General features: G+C 38.5%; 1 protein-coding gene across 1 annotated transcript; it reads right to left on the reverse strand.

Annotated features, from left to right (window-relative positions):
* Nucleotides 1-173: 173 nt before the first annotated feature.
* fam20a (FAM20A golgi associated secretory pathway pseudokinase) lies at nt 174-15,709 on the reverse strand. Its single transcript, XM_053511128.1, has 11 exons — nt 14,168-15,709; nt 12,419-12,612; nt 10,511-10,561; nt 8,628-8,706; nt 8,447-8,539; nt 7,504-7,619; nt 5,554-5,734; nt 4,025-4,134; nt 3,814-3,895; nt 3,665-3,724; nt 174-1,457 (listed from the first exon to the last, which is right to left on the reverse strand). The coding sequence occupies exons 1-11, from the start codon at nt 14,503-14,505 to the stop codon at nt 1,190-1,192; spliced, it is 1,572 nt and encodes a 523-aa protein (XP_053367103.1). The 5' UTR covers nt 14,506-15,709; the 3' UTR covers nt 174-1,189.
* Nucleotides 15,710-18,905: the final 3,196 nt, after the last annotated feature.

Consider the following 18,905-nt stretch of genomic DNA (forward strand, 5'->3'; position numbering starts at 1 on the left):
GTGTAAAAAAAACAAAAATAAAAAAAAAAGTTACCATACAAGCTTTTCAAAGGATATGAGAATTGGACAATCTTAGCTAACTGCATTTTCTGTATCTTACAATGAATGAAGAAGTAGTGTTTTATTTAAATTCTTTTTCTTTAAAAAAAAAAAAAAAAAAAATCCAGATTACACACTTTTCGACAGATTTTAATTGATTTAACTTTTTAGTCCAAATAGTTTTTTGTTTAATCTTCATGAACAAGCTCAGATACTTTTTTTTTTTTTTTTGCTCTTTGAGAAAATCTGTTTCACATATGTATATATTTTAAAGGCACTTTAGTTGTCACTGGGAACATGCTGCAGTCTGTTCCAAAGACTACTTTCTGCCTTCTACCTTTGACATTTGTGTTGCAATAAACTGCATACCACAAGTTGGAACAAAGTTTTGGCAAAGGAAGGGTTGTCTGTAAATAGTTCGGATGATTTTTTTTTTCTTTTCTTTTTTTTCTGGCAGGTTTGAGATTCCACTTGAAAGCCTGCAAACTGTGAACCAAAGAGACAGCCAAGGATTATATGCTTGCTTGACGTCTGAAACGAAAGCCACAAATCCATTCTGTTTCCAACATTTTAATGGCATATACTTTTCTCTGAAGAAATCGACCTCTTCCTTGCTCTCTGTCCTGTCTTTTTCTTTGTCCCTAATGAGTGTTTGTTTAAAATGTTGCAGAAAAAAAAGAGGAGGCAGATAATCAGTGGAATGTTCGAACGTTCCATACAAACATGTGTTTGCCTGAAGAGTACACCACAGATCCCACAGCCGTTTCTCAGGAACATGGCGTCATCTGTCAGTTTTACGATTTTGAAAACAACTTCCCCGACAGTGAAGCATCCAGCGTGCAACAATTTGGTACGAAATGTGCAGATCTACAAATCGCTCTGGTGCACGTGCACATTTCTCCCTATTGGTTATCGACGGTTAGGAAATTAAATATTAAAAGTTCTTCCTCGGACAGGCCAGAGCATATGAGGTACATCCACGAGTTGGTGATCCAGTGTTTTTCTATTATTCCTTGGCTTCATCCCTTTGTTCCTTATCACACATGTCTACATCCTGGCCTCTCTGTGTACACCTACTAGAGGCCCAAACAAAGTCTTTGACAACTTTCTTTATGTTTTCCACTTATTCATTCTCTCTCATCAGCATCGATCACCTGCTCGTTTTGCGTTTCCCTTCTGTAGCTCCACTCACGGCATCCGTGAAATCTGTGACCACCACCTTGGCTTCCCCAAGCTTCTTCACACACCTACTCACAGATCTGAGCACACGCTCCAGTCTCCGATCAAGAGCCTGCAGGTGGGGTTCAGTCAAAATAGGTCTCAGTGGGTCTCGAGCCAAAGACTCTCTCATCACGTCACTGAGACGATATTCTGTTTGCATCAACAGCTGCAGCCTGAGCAACGTCGAGCGCTTGATCCTGCAGGAGAAGAAGTACAACCTTAATAATCAGACCAAACGCTAAAGCTTTCGCTTAGTTGGCACTAATTATTTCTGGATGAATAACTTGTCTGGTCAGGTCAAAATATGAGACATGGAAAACGGACACATATTTTTAAAACAAGTGGATTAAACCTAAACATCCTGTTTTATTGTGGAGGTTTGTCTACTAATCATGAAAAAATATAGTTAAAGGTATAATTGTTGGTATAATATGATAAGCAGGATTTAGTAATTTATTGTCTATACCGCAGGGGGTCTGGAGCCTATACCAGGTGGGGTACACACCCTGGTTGGAGTCCCAATGCATTGCAATGCACACACACACACACACACACACCATGAAAAAATATCAATTACTCTATGGATTGTGGAAGGAAACCTGAGTACCTGGAGGAAACCCACCATACACAGGGAGAGGACATGCACACAGACCCCGAGGTGGGAATCGAACCTTAACCATGGAGGCACAATGCGACAGTGCTAACACTAAGCAGCCTTGATAAGAAAGATATCGGGGGGGGAAACACCTTAAAAGTGTTTAAAACATGAACAAGAAGGTGATTATAGTTACTGTTCATTTTGTGGCATAAATAACATAAATATAATGTTTAACTGAGCTCCTAGTCACCAAGAAAATAAGTGAATTGACATCATCTTCACTGTGCAGGATCCAGAATAACAATGATGATGATGATGATTACTCACTTTCACTCATCTTCATTACTGCTTAATCCTTTATTCAGGGTGGGGGTGGAGGGCCTGGAGCCTATCCCAGGAGACTTAGGGCATGAGGCGGGATACACTCCTAACAGGGTACCAATCCATCGCAGGGCATACAGACTCATTCACACACTAGAGGCAATTTGAGAACATCGATTAACCTAACCTACATGTCTTTGGACTGTGGGAGGAAACCAGAGTACCCGGAGGAAACCCACTAAGCACGGGGAGAACATGCAAACTCCATGCACACTGAGACGGGAATCGAACCCGGACCCTGGAGGTGCAAGGCGACAGCGCTAACCACTACACCACCGCCCCATGATGATCATGATGATTATTATTAAATTTCACAGATATAATCAAAGATATTACACAGCTCGTATAATCTATATATTGTATATCTATTATTTTATAATAATAAATGTCTAAAGAGACATCTACTGTATAAGCAGCCTTTTTTCAATGCTGTCCTTGTTAACCTGCACAATATGCAAATATACGTTAAATATATTTACATAACGGGACGGAATATATACAATGAGGTTTGAGTTTGAGAAGTCTGAGAGCTATCAGGGAGATTTTTTTTCTTTTTTATGTAAAATTGTAAACAAACAGAAGGTTTCTAGTTTTTATAACTATTTAAAACAAAGAAAGTTTTAAGAATGTTTAATATTTAAGACTCTATTTCTGAGTTTCCGTGTAAACATAAGCAAATTTGTGGTATAGACCATGAAACAATGCTCTTCTTAATTATTTCCTCTAAATGTTGTTAATATATTTGCAAATGAAAAATCCATTATTTAATTAAAAATCAATGCAGAATGGAAACATTTCACTAGTGGTCTCCACTACAGACAAGAACGTTCAAGTCAAACCAGGACTTGTGATGAAGTTTTGCATAAATGAATTCATAAAACTGATTGCTTAAAAAAAAAATAATTTAAATGCAGTACATCCGTGAATGACGATCCTGGCTGAGGTGGCCTGGAGCTTACCGCAGTCGTTCCGATGAACATTCAGCGCCTGAATATATCCTTTATAATAGGTGAATAAATTGTCACCGGCTTGTGGGAACTGTACACACAGTCGTTCATGAACACCACTTGCATGTTACAAGTGACTGACACATCCAGTGTACAGTCCTGACCTCACTCCAAGTGATTTCTGTATGTTTATGCCATTAAAGGAGTTCCTGGGAGGCCAGCGTGTCAGATGTAAATCGAGCAGTCCGATCATGGCTCCAGCATATTGAGAAAACTTTATGAGATCTGTTATTCTGCGTAATGAAAAGTCCCAGTTTGACTCGAACACTCTCATATTAATGTATTCTGAAGATAACATGCACAAATATTTTTTGACACAGTTTAGCATAGATACCTCTTCCAATAGGTTTTTCTTCACTCCTTTTTTTCACTTACTTATTTATTATAGTGAATTATATATTTTATGGTGAATACATACATGCAGCACTGGGTCAGAGGTGCCAGAATGGACATTTCATCATAGGAGTGCCTGCCAAACCTGTGACACATGATCAAATATAAGTGACAGAATTCGGATTAAAAAAAAAAAAAAAACACTACTTAAAGTAGCTGTGATTAAAAGCAGACCCTCTCGCATTGTCCAGGTGAAGCAGAAAACCTTCATCGCCAAACCTGGTAAAAATTTCATAGTGGTGCCGGTCCATGTTTCCTAAAATAAAAAGCAATTTAAAAAATTATTATTTGTAATTTAGACATTCGATTCTATTGTATTGAATTTAAAATGTCAGACAAGCCAGATTGATTAGCAGTGAAAAAGTTCACATATACAGTACAGTACCTATCAGGAAATCAAATATGGCCATGTCTATGATATTCAGTAGTCTGTTTCCAGAGCTGTAAGGATATAGTCTTTTGATGTTGTCACAGTATGATGGATTTACTTCCCAACTAAAACAATAAAAGAGAGTTGTTAAAGTTTGTGGCAACATACTGTATGATTGTACACAATAGTTGAAGATCGAGGAAGACATGCATCTGGACTGTTTTCTGTTCTGGCACCAAACTGGTGGAAGGAACTTCCTATGGATGTACATAGAGCTGTGGTTCTGCCAATCTTTAAATGATAATCTGTTTCTAATTTGTTTCTTCAATATTTGGGTTTATCCCCATTAAAAAAAAAAAAAAACTTCCCAAGAGTGTTTGCACAGTGTAAGGATCGGACCAAAGTCCTTTAAAGTACCTTGTAAGTCTGCCAAATTAATACATGTTTACTTTACCGCTCCATGCCCAAATGCTCCTGGGATAGGCTCAAGGGCCCCCACAACCCTGTATACGAGGGGCTATCAAAAAGTTTTGAGGTTTGTGCGCCACAGATCCGGCTGCTTTTGCTGTACGTTCTTTGATCTTCGGACCTGTCTCACCTTTTTCGGTCGAGGAGATGATGGGCTCTTCCACTGTGAAGATTGACTTTAATGGGCTTAGGGACTGACTTTGAACAACTCACGGTCGTACCCAATGCACCCAAGTTTCATCACCGGTAATGATCCTCGACATGAAGGACGGGTCATCCACGGCATGCTGACGGAGTTCTTGGCAGTCTTCGGGGTGATGTTCTTTCTGCTCCTGGCGGCAATACGCCGCATGTTTAAATCACACGTGAGGATCGCCTGGACTGTTCCATGTGACACACCCACAACAGCAGCAATGTTGTGGATTGTTCTCAGACGATCATCAGGCACAGGTTGCCAAATGGTTTCGACATTTTCAGCGTTTGAGCTTGTTGAAAGTCTTTCGGATCTCTTGTCGTCTTCCAGTGATGTCCTTCCACTCTTGAAGTGAGTGTGCCACTCACCTTAAAACATCTCGGACACCTCGTTGCAGTATCATGCAGAATCATGTCAAACATCTCTGTGGCAGATTTGCCCAGTTTGACGCAGAATTTCACGTTCGCTTTTTGTTTTAACTTATATTGCATGACATGGTGGCACACATGGTCAGACTTTCACCAGTTGCACAGCTCCTAATATACACAGGTCAATGTCTTTTGGCACACTGACTTATGAAGGTCGTTGCTCCCTGGGACTGTGCGTGCAGCCTTGTGCTGTCATCTGTTGGCGTGTTACAGTACAAAACTAGTCTGGAAACTTTTTGATACCACCTCGTACGGGGTAAAGCGATATAGACGACTGCATGAGTGAGTGATTTCTACGTATAATTTTTTATTTTTCCAATAGATATTAACACAGGAAAACTTAAGCTTAATTACTTAGGGCTCAACCCAATAAAACCGACACATTTAACGTCCACTGATTCTTATTTTAGCACTCCCTCAATTATTTATTTCTGATTTGTCAGGATTGAGCATACTCCTCTTTTCCAGTGAAGGTATAAGAGCGGATCCAGGGGCTGGGGATGGAAATGCGAGGCGCTACACTCAATCCGGGCAGATAGGCTGACATGGATCCTTCCAGAAGATCTGGATTTCCACACACCGCATATTCAGTCTTACACACGTACAGACACTTGGCAAAGAAGCATGTATTGTTGGCTGACATGGAAAAAGAAAGAGGAAAATATTAAATTAAGCTCAAATAGAACATATAGTTTTTAAGTCTTTATTATACAACAGTTCAAAACGAGTAATCTGATTGGATGAAAGGCATTTCTCGAGTGGTGATATAGAGCATACCAGCACTGGGAGGTTAACTATATGTATCATGGGTGTTCTAATAAACAGTTATTAACTGTTGGTCGGCAGCAGGGATGAAAGTACTGGAAAAGAGAACGACTGCCAAGAAAACCTATACAGTGAAACCTTGGATTGCGAGTAACGTGGTTTGCGAAGGTTCCGCAAGACAAGCAAAGATTTCTAATAAATTTGGACTTGGAAAACAGACAAGTCTTGGTTTACGAGTACCATAGTATCATGTATCACGCATGCCCTTTTTGTTTTGACGCCGAATGTCACGTGATCACAACTGAGCCAACGGTTTTTCTCTCTCTTGCGCTGCGGAATTGTGGGTAATTGTCTCTCCTGCTGGGTCTTGGTGCTCGTCTCTTACTGGTATAATCAACATCCGTGCACACATGTACTGTTTACTACGTGTGTGTGTGTAGAACACAATTATTTTGCGTTTGTAAGCACGTGTGTGTGCGCGTGTAAAGCAAAAGTAAAAGCTTGCCTTTATACCCCACTCACACCCCCTCTCTGCTTCACACACACAACACACACACACACACACACTCTGCTCTACACAGAAACACTGCTCTGTCGTGATTCTTTTCGAGGGTGAAGTGCAGGTTCATTTGTTTGTTTTACTTCACAGTAGTGATTCCGTTAGTTTGCGCTCACACGAGTGTCATTAGCGATGTTACTTGCTAATTTTTCCAACAAAACAGGCTTTCCGTTAATGCGTGCGTATGTGTGTGTGTGTGTGTGTGTGTTTGTGTGAAATTTAAATAGGAAAGGAGAAAGGTTTACTGTGTAAGGTGAGAAAGGGGAGACAGGAAGGGCCAAAAGTAAGAGTCTCCTCTTACTTAAGCTTCACACACACACACACACATATACAAAAAGGAATCACTTATCTGTCGTGATTTATTTTTACTTTTTTAAAAGGTAAAGTTCAGGTTAATTTGTTTTGTTTTTTTACTTTAGATTTTGTGTAAATTATTTTTATGTATTTACTTTTTTGGGGGCTGTAGAATGAATAATTTGAGTTGCCATTATTTCTTATGGGAAAATTCGATTTGGTTTACGAGTGTTTCGGAATACGAGTCCGCTTTCGGAACAAATTATGCTCGTAATCCAAGTTTCCACTGTACTCAAATCTAAAAGCACTTTTAGCAATAAAACACATCTGATTACGTTATATCACCTTAAACAACACTTTGTCTCCTTATTAATTGGTTTGAAGTCTTTCCGAATTGCCTCTGAAACGTCCATGTGGTTTTGTTCACGGATTTTTGGCTGCATAGTACCGGAAAGATTCGAAAACTACTTTCTCCCCAGTTAATTAAATGGAAAGACATGTGTTGTCAGCAAAATATATATAAACAAACAAATCTGCTGATAATAAATGGTGTTTGTAGAGTTGTTGTATAAAGGTAATATCACATGAGAAGGAGTGCTGTTGTACTGAATATCAACACGGCTGTAATATCTTACTATTGTAATATCTTCATAATAGGTCACTCAGGTTTGTGTCACAAATTAGGTATCTTTGGCCACGAAAAGATAAAGTGTTATAGCCCTATGTCATCATTTTAACTGTGTAGCAAATGCATATTGATCATTACGCTGTGAATGCAAGAGCTTGCCTGGCGAGGTGAAGAAAACACTCCGCAGCTCCTCGTTGTATGTTGTGTACAACACCTCGCCTGTGACATTAATGAGCCTCCCAACCACAGGTGGAACTCTCCGGAAATCAAGGACCCTGAGCCAGACAGATTATACAAGACAATTTAAATAGAGGAATAAAACAGGCAAGATATATTTTTTTTATTCCTGCATTAAAAAAATGGAATTATAAGGTGTTATAGAGCAAAATTAATCTGAATATAATTATATATATATATATATATATTCATATAAATAATCTAATTCATATTAATATATACTATATTACAGCATATTAACACATTACAGGCATATTTATACCAAGATTTTATACTAAAAGCACATTAATGTATAACATGTATACTTTCTTTTTATGTAAATTTTCCCTTCACTTTGCAACTTTGTTACATCACTTTTGTTTTTTTGATCTGTAAATTCTTTGTCTTGACATGCTTACGGTATTGAGTTAATAGTTTCTGTGTTTTTACGAATCTAGGGCACGTGAGAAGATGCATTCATTTCCTTGCAGCTTTAAGGAGCAGTTCCTACGCCTGTGGTAATTTTAAGTGTGTGTGGGTGACACAGCAGTTATGTAGCTTTAGTATTTAAGACCGACACACCTTCAGGAGGATCTGAGGTATAGATTACACGGCGAGACAGATAAGCGTTCATTATAGTTCAGACGTTGAATAAACACTTATTTTAGAGTCTTAAGGCCAGTGGGTGCAAAGCTGTAATGACACTACTGTATGTCTCTTTTTTTAACAAACAAATAAATAACTAAATAAATATAATGGGATAAAATACATAAATAGGATGAATAAATACTGCTGCATTTATGCATCGAGTCCATCTCATTCCAACTGATAATTTATTTAAAAGATTTTTTTTTTTTTTTAAGCAACCATAGAAAAGAAGCCGAACCTGTCCAGATGGAAGGAAGCGATTTCCGCATTGTGTCTCTGGAAGTCAACAAAATAAAAGAAGTCCTCGGGTGTCTCTTCATGGCGTTCCTGTCTGAAAACCAAAAATTTTTATTTTCTTTTTTTACAAAATCACACATTATAACAGTTTGCACATACATACTCTATACTTTTGGGCTCACCTCATAGGCTTGAACATAGCTTTCCCAAAGTCTTGCAACTTCAGTGCAAGTTTCAGATGATGGCCGCTCGGCTTAACCACTGTTAAAAGGACGTATAGTTTTATATAGGCGTTCACACCTTTATTATATCCAACAATCATCAATCAGGGATAACATTATGACCACCCACTTAATATTGTGCACGTCCCCACTTTTACCACCAAAACAGTAATGACCTGTGTGACACCTTTTTATGTAGACCAGCTTTAACCTTTTCAGTAATTACAGTTACAGTAGCTCTTATATTGAAATGGCGGTACATGGACCAGCCTCCACTCTCACTCATGGAGTAATCACAACCCAGTCACCAGTTCACTGATTTGACTTCCTTGAACCAGTTTTGGAGTTGCTCTGATAAAGTCGTCTAGCCATCACAATTTGGCGCTCGTCAAAGTCACTCAAATCCTTTCACTTGCTCATTCTTTTTGCTTCCAACACATCAACTTCATGGTCAAAACATGTACTTGCTTCCTAATACTGTATATCCCACCCACTTCCAGGAGCCATTGGCACGAGATATTGTATCTGTAGCTGTACTGTGAGACAGTCCAAATTGGGATGGCTACACCAAAACTGCAGCTCCTATGGGATGTTCCCAGGCTGCAGTGCTCAGGACATACCAAAAGTGATCCAAGGAAGGAAAACCTGGTGAACCAGCGACAGGGTCACGGCCGGCCAAGGCCAAGGTGATCCAATATAAGAGCTACTGTAGCTCTAATTACTGAAAAGGTTAAAGCAGGTTTCCAGAGGAAGGTGTTAGAGCACATGTTTCATTAATATTTTAGTGGCAAAATGGGGGACCTACTCAATATGAACCAGGTAGTCATAATGTTATGGCTGATCAGTGTACAGTATATTACAGCATGTTATCCAGTAAAAGTTTTTGTTTTCTCTGCAAAGAACCCGTCATCGTCACATAGATCTTATTTTTCTTTTCAGCATGTAGCTGTCTGCATTGGCATAATGCATAACAGAACAATTTTTTCAAGGGAAAAAAATTCTCTTTATGGCCTGGGAGTGATAGCTTAATTACATAGGACTGGGTTTTATTTAAACTGGTGGTTGGTATGCCCTGTTCTTTTGCTTTTGTCTGAGGTTGTTGCATTCCTAGGCTCCAGATGAAACTGTACTGTGTTTTCGAACTATTTTTAACATTTCACACCATATCATGTCATATTATATCATATCACATGATATATCAACAGGTTGCAATCACAGCCATGTTTCAAACCAAGAACCGGAGGAACGGACGCAAATCAGGAGTTCAAATGTGAATGCAATGACAACATGTAAAATCCCAAAAAGCCAAAAGAATGCCCCAGGCAAAAATAGCAATGTGTAAAACTTTTTCCTCATGCTAATCATGTTACAGTTTTTGGGGCAAGGATTCTTTCACGTTTGGGGGGATACCCCATGGAGGGATAAAAAAAAAAAATAATTCAATTTTATCCTGCTGTATTTTAATTTGTTTCTGACGCTACACTCTTTACGATTCCAGGGGTGAATAAATACTTTCTCTAGAGCAATTGGTTTTAACAGATGGCAATTGTTTGTAGTTTTTAGGTTACTGCACCCCAGCCACTAGCTGCTATAAAAGGGCACAGTGCCATAGTCTCATTCTTTCGAAACCCAGCGGCTATTTGCTCTACGCTATTTCTTCTTTTTTTTTTTTTGGCTCTGGGTTATATCTTTTTATTTTTAGACTAAATTAAAAAAAAGTAATTTCTAGTTGAGAGATGAACTGTTTGTGGGTTGTAAGTATGTGAGTTTCTTAGGGAAAACAGTAAGTTTAGGTTAGCTAATAATGGACTCACATCAAATAAAAATGAGATTTAAAAACTTACCTTGTGAGCAATCACAGGTTCCCTTTAAAGCTTTTTCATCTTGAGTGTAATCTAAGATTTTTGAGACATCAATCAGACTGTTAGGTTTCATGCAGCCAATGCATAAATCTCATCATTCTCGTTTTTTTTTTTTTTTGAGTCATTGTTTGTTTAAGCTCCAGATCGTCCTGAACAAAAACAGTTTTCTTTTTCATTTTAAGCCCTACAAATTTTTCAAATACACAGAGATTAGCTGCACTGGAGCCCAGGAGACCAGGAGGCTTGTTTAAAATAAACTTACAGAAATCTACAGTATTGTGTTATTTGTGCCTGGACAAAAAACAAACAACACTGTAATATTAGTTGGATCGCGTTTAGCTTTGATTACAGTGTGTATTCAGTGTGGCATTGTTTTAATAACCTTCAACATCAGAACATTTACTGTATGTATGTGCATGTGACTTGTTGATAATGGGAGAATCGAACCTCTCTTCTACAGTACATCCCGAAGACATTTTATTGGGATTAAGGGCTCTGTGGGGGCCAGGTCATGTGTGAAAATGATTCATCTTTGTCCCAGAATCATTCTTTCACAATATGAGCCCAGTGAATCATGGCATTGTCAGTCGAGCCATCAGGGAAGAAAAAACTCATTTATGTGATACCTGGTCATTCAGGTTATTAGCTGACTTCATTTAATTGCCACATACATGAGTCTAGACCTGAGTAACTGAAGTAACCCAAGATCAGAACACTGTCTCCAAAGGCTTGTACAGCGAGCACTATACATGATGGGTGCATCGCTTCATTGTACACTTCTTTCGCCTGATTTCAGCAACTTTAATCTGATCTCCTTAGTTGTTTTCTTTGCTTGATGCAGGTCAATAATGACTCTTGAGAAACCTTATTAATCTTTTCCACAGACACTGGATATGCCTCCTGTTATGGCTGATTAAGGAATGAGAATCTACTCACGGCATCAGTTATGGTTAAAATAACTGCTGACAGCTGGAACGTTTTCATCACTGCAGTAGTTAAACAATCAAAAGCTCTTAATCGTTCGTTTATTTCAATCCAAATGCCAAACTAAACTTTTCTTTTGGCCAGGCTTTGTATTTGGTCATGAACAAACTAAAGTTTAGAATCAAAAGTTTTTACCCTTTTATCTTAATACATAAATAATATGTTCCATATAAAAATGATTGTAATATGAGTTCAGTACTTTGGTACAGTGCTTGGGTTTGCACCTCCATAGTCCAGGAAAGCTAAAAACATTCACTCACTTACTCATCGTCTATACGGCTTTATCCTGTGTACAATGCCTGGAGCCGATCTCAGGAGATTTGGGAAATGAGGTCAGGATCACCCTGGACGAGGTGCCAATTCATCATGCAGGCCAAACATACACACACTCAAACTACAGGCAATTTGGGAACGCAAATTAGCCTAATCTGCATGTCTTTGGACTGTGGGAGGAAACCAGAGTACCTTGAGGAAACCCACAATGAACTCCATGTATACAGAGGCAGGAATCGAACCTGGACTATGGAGGTGCTTGGCGACAGTGCTAACCATGTGCCACCATGCCACCTTAAGCTAAAAAAAAACTGCTTATATACAGTAAATATGAAAATAAATGTTCCAAAATTATTTTGGTGGAGAGCAATATGGAATGTTAAAAAGTGTTTACAAAAATGAGCATAAACCAAAACAAATAGAAAAAAAGATAATGCTAAACAAAATCAATAAGTATCTTTTTCTGTATTGTGTTATATCTGTATATTTATATATATATATATACAGTACATTCTACCAGATTGCATAAGATTAGTGAATAGAATAATGACTTTCCATTATTTCCAAGCATTTTCCAGACATGTTATTACAGGCTATTAATCATCAACATTCTAAGAAAGGACAAACACCCACCTGCTCCGATGATCGTGGCTCTCCGCATGTCTTGCAGTAGCTTATCGATGTTTTGGTCGTCTCTGGAGTACAGTGCGTACCTATTAATCCCCAAATGGAATTTCAGCCAGCTAGCATCAGGATCGAAGTTTACAGGTTGCTCAGGCAGTGAGACGTTCGACGCTGCTGCGGCCTCGATGTAGAACTTCTGCTGTCTGTGGAAAAGTTTTCAAAATTCCACAACAAAAAAAAAAGTTTATTATTGCTGCCGGAACTGATTTTATCTTACAATTTACCAAGGCAAATTAAAAAAAAATCTTATTGTTGGTTGCTTTTTCCAATTAGAATACAGATCCCCTATTTTTTTTCTATTGCTCATATTTTTATTATACTTTACATACAGTACATGATAATTTTTATTATATTTTGTATTGTAAATTGTAAATGCATGTTTCCCCTTTACACCAATAAAACTCTTAAAATCTTGAATCTTGATAGTATTTATTATAATTACCTGATGAAAATAATTTTTTTCCAAGAAGAATTTTATTAAAGATTTTAATGAATCAGATATTAAATGGACATTCTAGATGCTATACTACAGTTTACTTTTTATTTCACACAAATTTGGATATTAATTGACATGAAGCATATATAATAATAAACGAGCTGTTTTCTTGTACATCTTGTACCATTGCCTCAAAGTATTGATTCATCAGTCCACAAATATTTGTTATCCGACCTACAAATTTGTCGTTGTGACATTTTGTCATGTCATCAGGGACGTAAGTGACACGGACGTGATGTTCAGGTTCAAATCCTCAGGATTTCTTTAACACCTTCATGATCCACGTGTGCATCCACAATGAGCTAAAACCCTGCTCTTACTCCACATGAGACCTGGCTATGCGATGATTATTGGATTTATTGATGTTCCTCACCGCACAATAGACCTAATTTGCTAATTATACTCTGATTGGACATGAGTTCCCAACAGGGTGCTTCAGGGATTGCATTTTTGCAATCAGTAAGGCTGACCTCAATCCACAAATCACAGGCTGTAGTTTACACGAAACAATCTAAATTAGGTTTCAGCTGGTTGTCAGAGCCGAACCGCTAAAACGTTGAAAAAATTAGCTGCATTTAAATAGAATTTAACGTAACACTTTCTAGCATTTACACTTTCCTGTGGGCTTATTTGTCCTATTTCTACCACAATCACTGTGTAAAAGTCAACGTGCTGAGTGCATACTGTCAATATTTTTGTGATTAATCAGATATTGTAACTGATTCCACATACGTTTTCTAATCCTGGAGATTCCTTTATGCTAAGACGTAAATAGCTGTCATACACACTTTAATAATACACACGTTTTTTCTCAACAGCACTTTGCCTTGAGAGTTACTATTTAGAGATTTAGGGGATCGGGTTCCAGGCCGTACGTGGTGTTTATTTAGATTAGCACTCACCTTTACTGTAACATGTCATTTTCATTCCTCTGTGCTCTTTATTCTATGGCTTTGGGAGTCAAATGAGGCATAACTGAATGATGTATTGTCTATTATAACATATAACGTGTAACACCACAGTGGCAGGAATCCAAGTAACATATGCATATTCTTTGCATAAATTTTGCATTATGTCTCTAATGGATTGTTATAATATCGTATGGCGGAAAAAAACATGCAGCATACAGTATACAGCGGCAAAACAAAATCCTTATCTCGCTTTGTAAACACTGGATGAAATCTCTGAAACTTTGCACTCACCTCTCCCAGCGGGTCACTTTCCTCCTGTAATATTCCATGAGATCTTCTTCTTCCAGCAATCTCTCATCCTGCGTGAGCTCCGGCAGATGAATATTGTACAGCGGATGGGCAAAAAGTCTCTTCAGCTTGGATCCTTTCTGAGATACGAACCTGGTCCTTTTGTGAGGAACCTGCTCGGTAAAGCCGGCGCTGCCGTTAACCCCATTGCAGCTGCAGCCACCCCTGGACAAGTCATGCCAGGCTCTCAGTCTGGGAAGAAGAACAAAGTAGACATCAACTGTCAGGATGATGATGAAGGTGGCAGCCAGCAGGAAGCGATCCCTCTTCATCCTCGCCATGAGTGGGGTAAGATCAGGTCAGAAGAGGATCACTTGATTGAACCGGTCACAGTTTTTGTTCTTGCGGTTCTCCAGCATGCTGGTTAATTCCTCCAGTCTTTCAGATACATCTGTTGCTTCGTCCTTCAATGCTGCCTCTGTCGGCGTACGGAATTGTTCCCCTGTGGTTTTGGGCTCAAGTCAACAGAGATAGAGTCATGTGTGTCTCTGTGTGTGAGTGTGTATATGTGTGTGTGTCCCTCTGTTTAGTGGCTGACTGAGACCATGCCCTTCTGCTCTCTTCTGACTGGAGCACGGAAGCAGCATGCTACTCTTTCTCCTTGGCAAAGCTCCAGCTGCACCTTCACATTTCCCATGTAGACGGAGTCTCTGGTCAAAGACACACACACACACACAGACACGCAGACACGCAGTCATGGACAGACACGGAGAATGAGGAAGGATCCAAACATGCTGCAGGAAAAAAAAGAAAGCAGATGTGTTTGTTCCGCATGTTTTTGCGTGTGAAATGACGAGGATAGTGTTCTGTTTTCACTCTGATTTACGCCCTGGCTGGAGAGGAAGCGCTTAATGTGGCATTTTAACAGAATTCCGGAGAACTGGGTGGGAAGTACTGAAGGCATTTCCCCGGGCTGCATCTGTCCTGCTCTTTCCATGATATTTCTAAACAAATTGTGTGTTTGTGTGTGAGAGTGTAAGAGAGAAGTGTGCTGAAATTCATTTACTTCTCTCTGCCTTTTTAAAGTTCTTATGTTCCTGACTGGCACATAGGGATAAAGACAGGAGAGACTAACTCAAGTACTATTTATTTAACCACTAAAAATACAGCGTGTCTTACTTCGTCTCAGCTTTAACTGTAGGTTTAAAAAATGAAAAAAAAAAAAAAAAGTTTTTTTTTTTTTTTTTTGGTTTTTTAAGAAAAAAATGCATCATGGCCAGTGTAGCTGTTTATGTTGTTGATGTTTCCAGATGTGGAGAATGGTGTGTTTGGGTAACACCCTACGTTACTACTATGGTGTGAACTCATTCCTGACAGATTGCCAAGGATTTAAAAACGAGTCGGAGAGAGCTTTCCGTGGGTGGGGTGGCCCACGACATGTCTGAGAGATGGCTTCTACTCACCGCTTGATGTGTTTATGATGTTGGTTTCGAATGTACAATTGCTGAGAAATATGTTTTACAGTTTTAAAGCACACTCACAGATTCACGCAGCACACTTCTTGTTTTAAGAAAGCATTTTGTAAGAGCTGTACCGACTGCTACTGTATGTTTCCAGGAGGAAACGTCAGATTCAACTGTCTGGTTTGTAAAATCACTACAAACGAAAACAAAGACTGATAACCTTTGTCTTATGAAATCTTTCTATCCTGATGTGAGTGGTCCTTACCAGCACCACAGTATCCCCGTTCACTGGGTGCAAGGGCTCGCTGAATCGTTTGATGAGAATAAAAATAATGCAAAAAAATTAAGCTGTTTCAGCAGTGGTCCGAATCTACGTGAATAAATAACAGTGAGGTTTTTGTCTGTACATCGGTCAGAACTCGCTCTTCCAGTGATATCTTTACGTTTGTGTTTGTCCGCTCTCAGAGAACAAATTCTGTCTGTATGTCTGTATGTCTGTCCAGCCAGATTTTGTCACAGCATCACGCAAAACCGGCTGGATGGAATTTAATGCAACTTTGCCAGTCCTTCAGTCTTTGGTTTAAGTTAATCCTGAGCCATAAATTAAATCAACATGTTAAGTAAAAGTAAAGTTATGAGCAGTTTTGTACCAGATAATAAAGCACAAGCTTTTACAGCGCACTGCGCATGCGACAAACTGTGGTCGTGTTTTAAATCAACCGCTGGGCAGAATTTAATGAAACTTTCGAGGTACTTAGATATCGGCCTGAAGTTTAACCTAAAATCAAAAATGTTAAGTAAAAAACGATGTCATGAACAGTTATTTAACTACGGATTTAATAATCTACTTTAAAATAAGCTACCAATAAGCTACTTGTTCAATGTAAACAAACACCTGCACCAATAGATATTAATTAGAAAAACTAAACTGAATATTTTTTGTTCAAATTTTCAAAAGCGCTGATTTGTATAAGTGAATTTAAACACGCTGGAGTCGTTTTAAGACAAAACTTTATTCTTATCTGATTTACTGTTTTTTAATTTCTTATTTGTGATTCACTCTCAGATTACCGAACAGGAAGTGGATTTGGCTGATGACGAAAGAAGTACAACTTAGTGTAAACAAGCCGTATCCTCTCTTTCCTATTGACTGTAATAAGATGAAATGAAAGTAGTTTCAAAATCTTGTACATTTTGTACAATTTCCTAATATTTTGCCACCAGTCCAGTGGAAACCAAAACCATATGATGTCACACCAAACAACATTTTTGTAAAATTATAGTTTTAAAAAATTTAGTTTTTCATTCATGTTGTAAACAGACGTGTACGTGGGCATCAACCTGAAATAATAATAATAATAATAATAATAATAATAATAATATCACTGATTACATTAAAGCTAATCAAATTATTTTTAGCTTTAACCTTTTTAACTATTTCTACAAACTCTTTTTCTATCAGCAGATACTAGCACGAGTCCTTAATACTGTAAGACACTTCATGTTTTCTCTCTTAAATTTATCTTATGTATATCTGAAGAATTCTTATAAGCAAGCAGTAGTCAATAGTAGCATGGGATAATATTAAAAAAACAAACTTAAAATGGAACACATCCATAAATAAGTCACAAAATGAGGTGTTGTTCTAACAGATTTGTGAATGGCAGAACATATTTATTATTATAATAATTATTATAAACTATTTACATTACTTAGCTTTATGTATCAAAAGGCATGTTAATCCAATCCAGTTATTGAACTCAGTACTGCTCATCCTGGCAATTAGGGGAATACATATTAGCCTTCTGTGTATCTTTCCTACAGTGGGAGGAAACTGGAGTACCTGGAGGAAAACCACCAAGCATGGGAAGAACATGCAAACTCTGAGAAGGGAACCGTCGAACCGTCGACCTTGAAGGTGTGAGGTCACCATGGTAGTGCTACGCCACAAAAACTCCCTGAGATGACATGAGGAAGAAACCTTAAGATTCTCATTTCAGTGATACAGACAGTCTGATCATGTGTGCTATAAGGCTGAACAGGTACCAAGTACCCAATTGTGCTTTTTCTTTGGATAACAATAATACCCTCCACTCAACTGGGAAGGATTTCACTAGAGTTCGGAACACTGGGTTCATCCCGAATGTGTTCAGTGGGGTTAAGGTTAGGGCTCTGTGGAGGCCTCTTGATATCTTCCACTTCATCCTTCTTAAACCATGTCATCATGGACCACATTTTGTACAAAGAGGCATTTTTAAGCTCGAAAATGTTTGTGCTTTTTGGTTCCAGTAAAAAAAATTTAAATGCTACAATTGTGTACGTCCCTTCTTTTGTAGCAATGGTTTGAGGAAGGCCCATGTAGTACAGTAGCTACTTTACTTTACTTTACTTTACTTTAAAGCGATTTTCAAAGGATCCATAATCAAGAAATGTTGATTTACATACAAGCTGGAAATAGTTACAATGTGATTTCAAAGACTTCAGAAATTCACCAGTCTACAGTTAGGTGAGACACTTTGGGATTGTGGCTACTCTACCAAAAGGTGGACTCCTAGTCAAAATGACCCTAAAAGCACAACAAAGACTCATCAATGAGATGAGGTAAGCAAGGCATGATTCAAACTGGCTAACATCTGTTTTCTTGAGTCTACAGTACATACAACATTAAACAAGTAGGACACCACAAAGGAAGCGGCTGCTTACTAAGAAGAACAACTGCACGCCTGGAGTTTGCGAAAGAGCACACTGACACTCCACAGCAGTATTGGCAAAATGTTTTGTGCACTGATGAAACGAAGATTGAATTATTTGGAAAGAGCACACAGTGTGGCGTAAAAAGAGCACTGCATATCATCATGAAAACATCAACCCAACCATAAAGTATGGTGGAGGAAACATTATGATTTGGTCCTGCTTTGCTGCATCAGGGCCTGGCCCTGGGAAAGACGAATATCTGTTTGGGTAAGGAAGGTGAATCATTACTGGTGACGAGACACGGATTCATCACTACAAGCATGAGGGTAAACAACAACACAATATGGAACATAAACATCCTCAATCGCTGAACGAGAAAAAGGTCCAAAGTCAACCATCAGCTGAAAAGTTCCACAATGCTTACAGTTTTCTGGGATTCTCAAGAGTCAGTACTGGAACATTATCAAAAAAAAGGTTTAAGAATCAACAGTGCACGTCACAGTGAGACGCTTATTAAGGAGCTGCTGCCTAAAAGCAATAAAGATTAAAAGCAGAGGACTGATATGCAAGTGCGTTGTGATCTT

Source organism: Clarias gariepinus, chromosome 14, assembly GCF_024256425.1.
Source record: "Clarias gariepinus isolate MV-2021 ecotype Netherlands chromosome 14, CGAR_prim_01v2, whole genome shotgun sequence".
NCBI lineage: Eukaryota > Metazoa > Chordata > Actinopteri > Siluriformes > Clariidae > Clarias > Clarias gariepinus.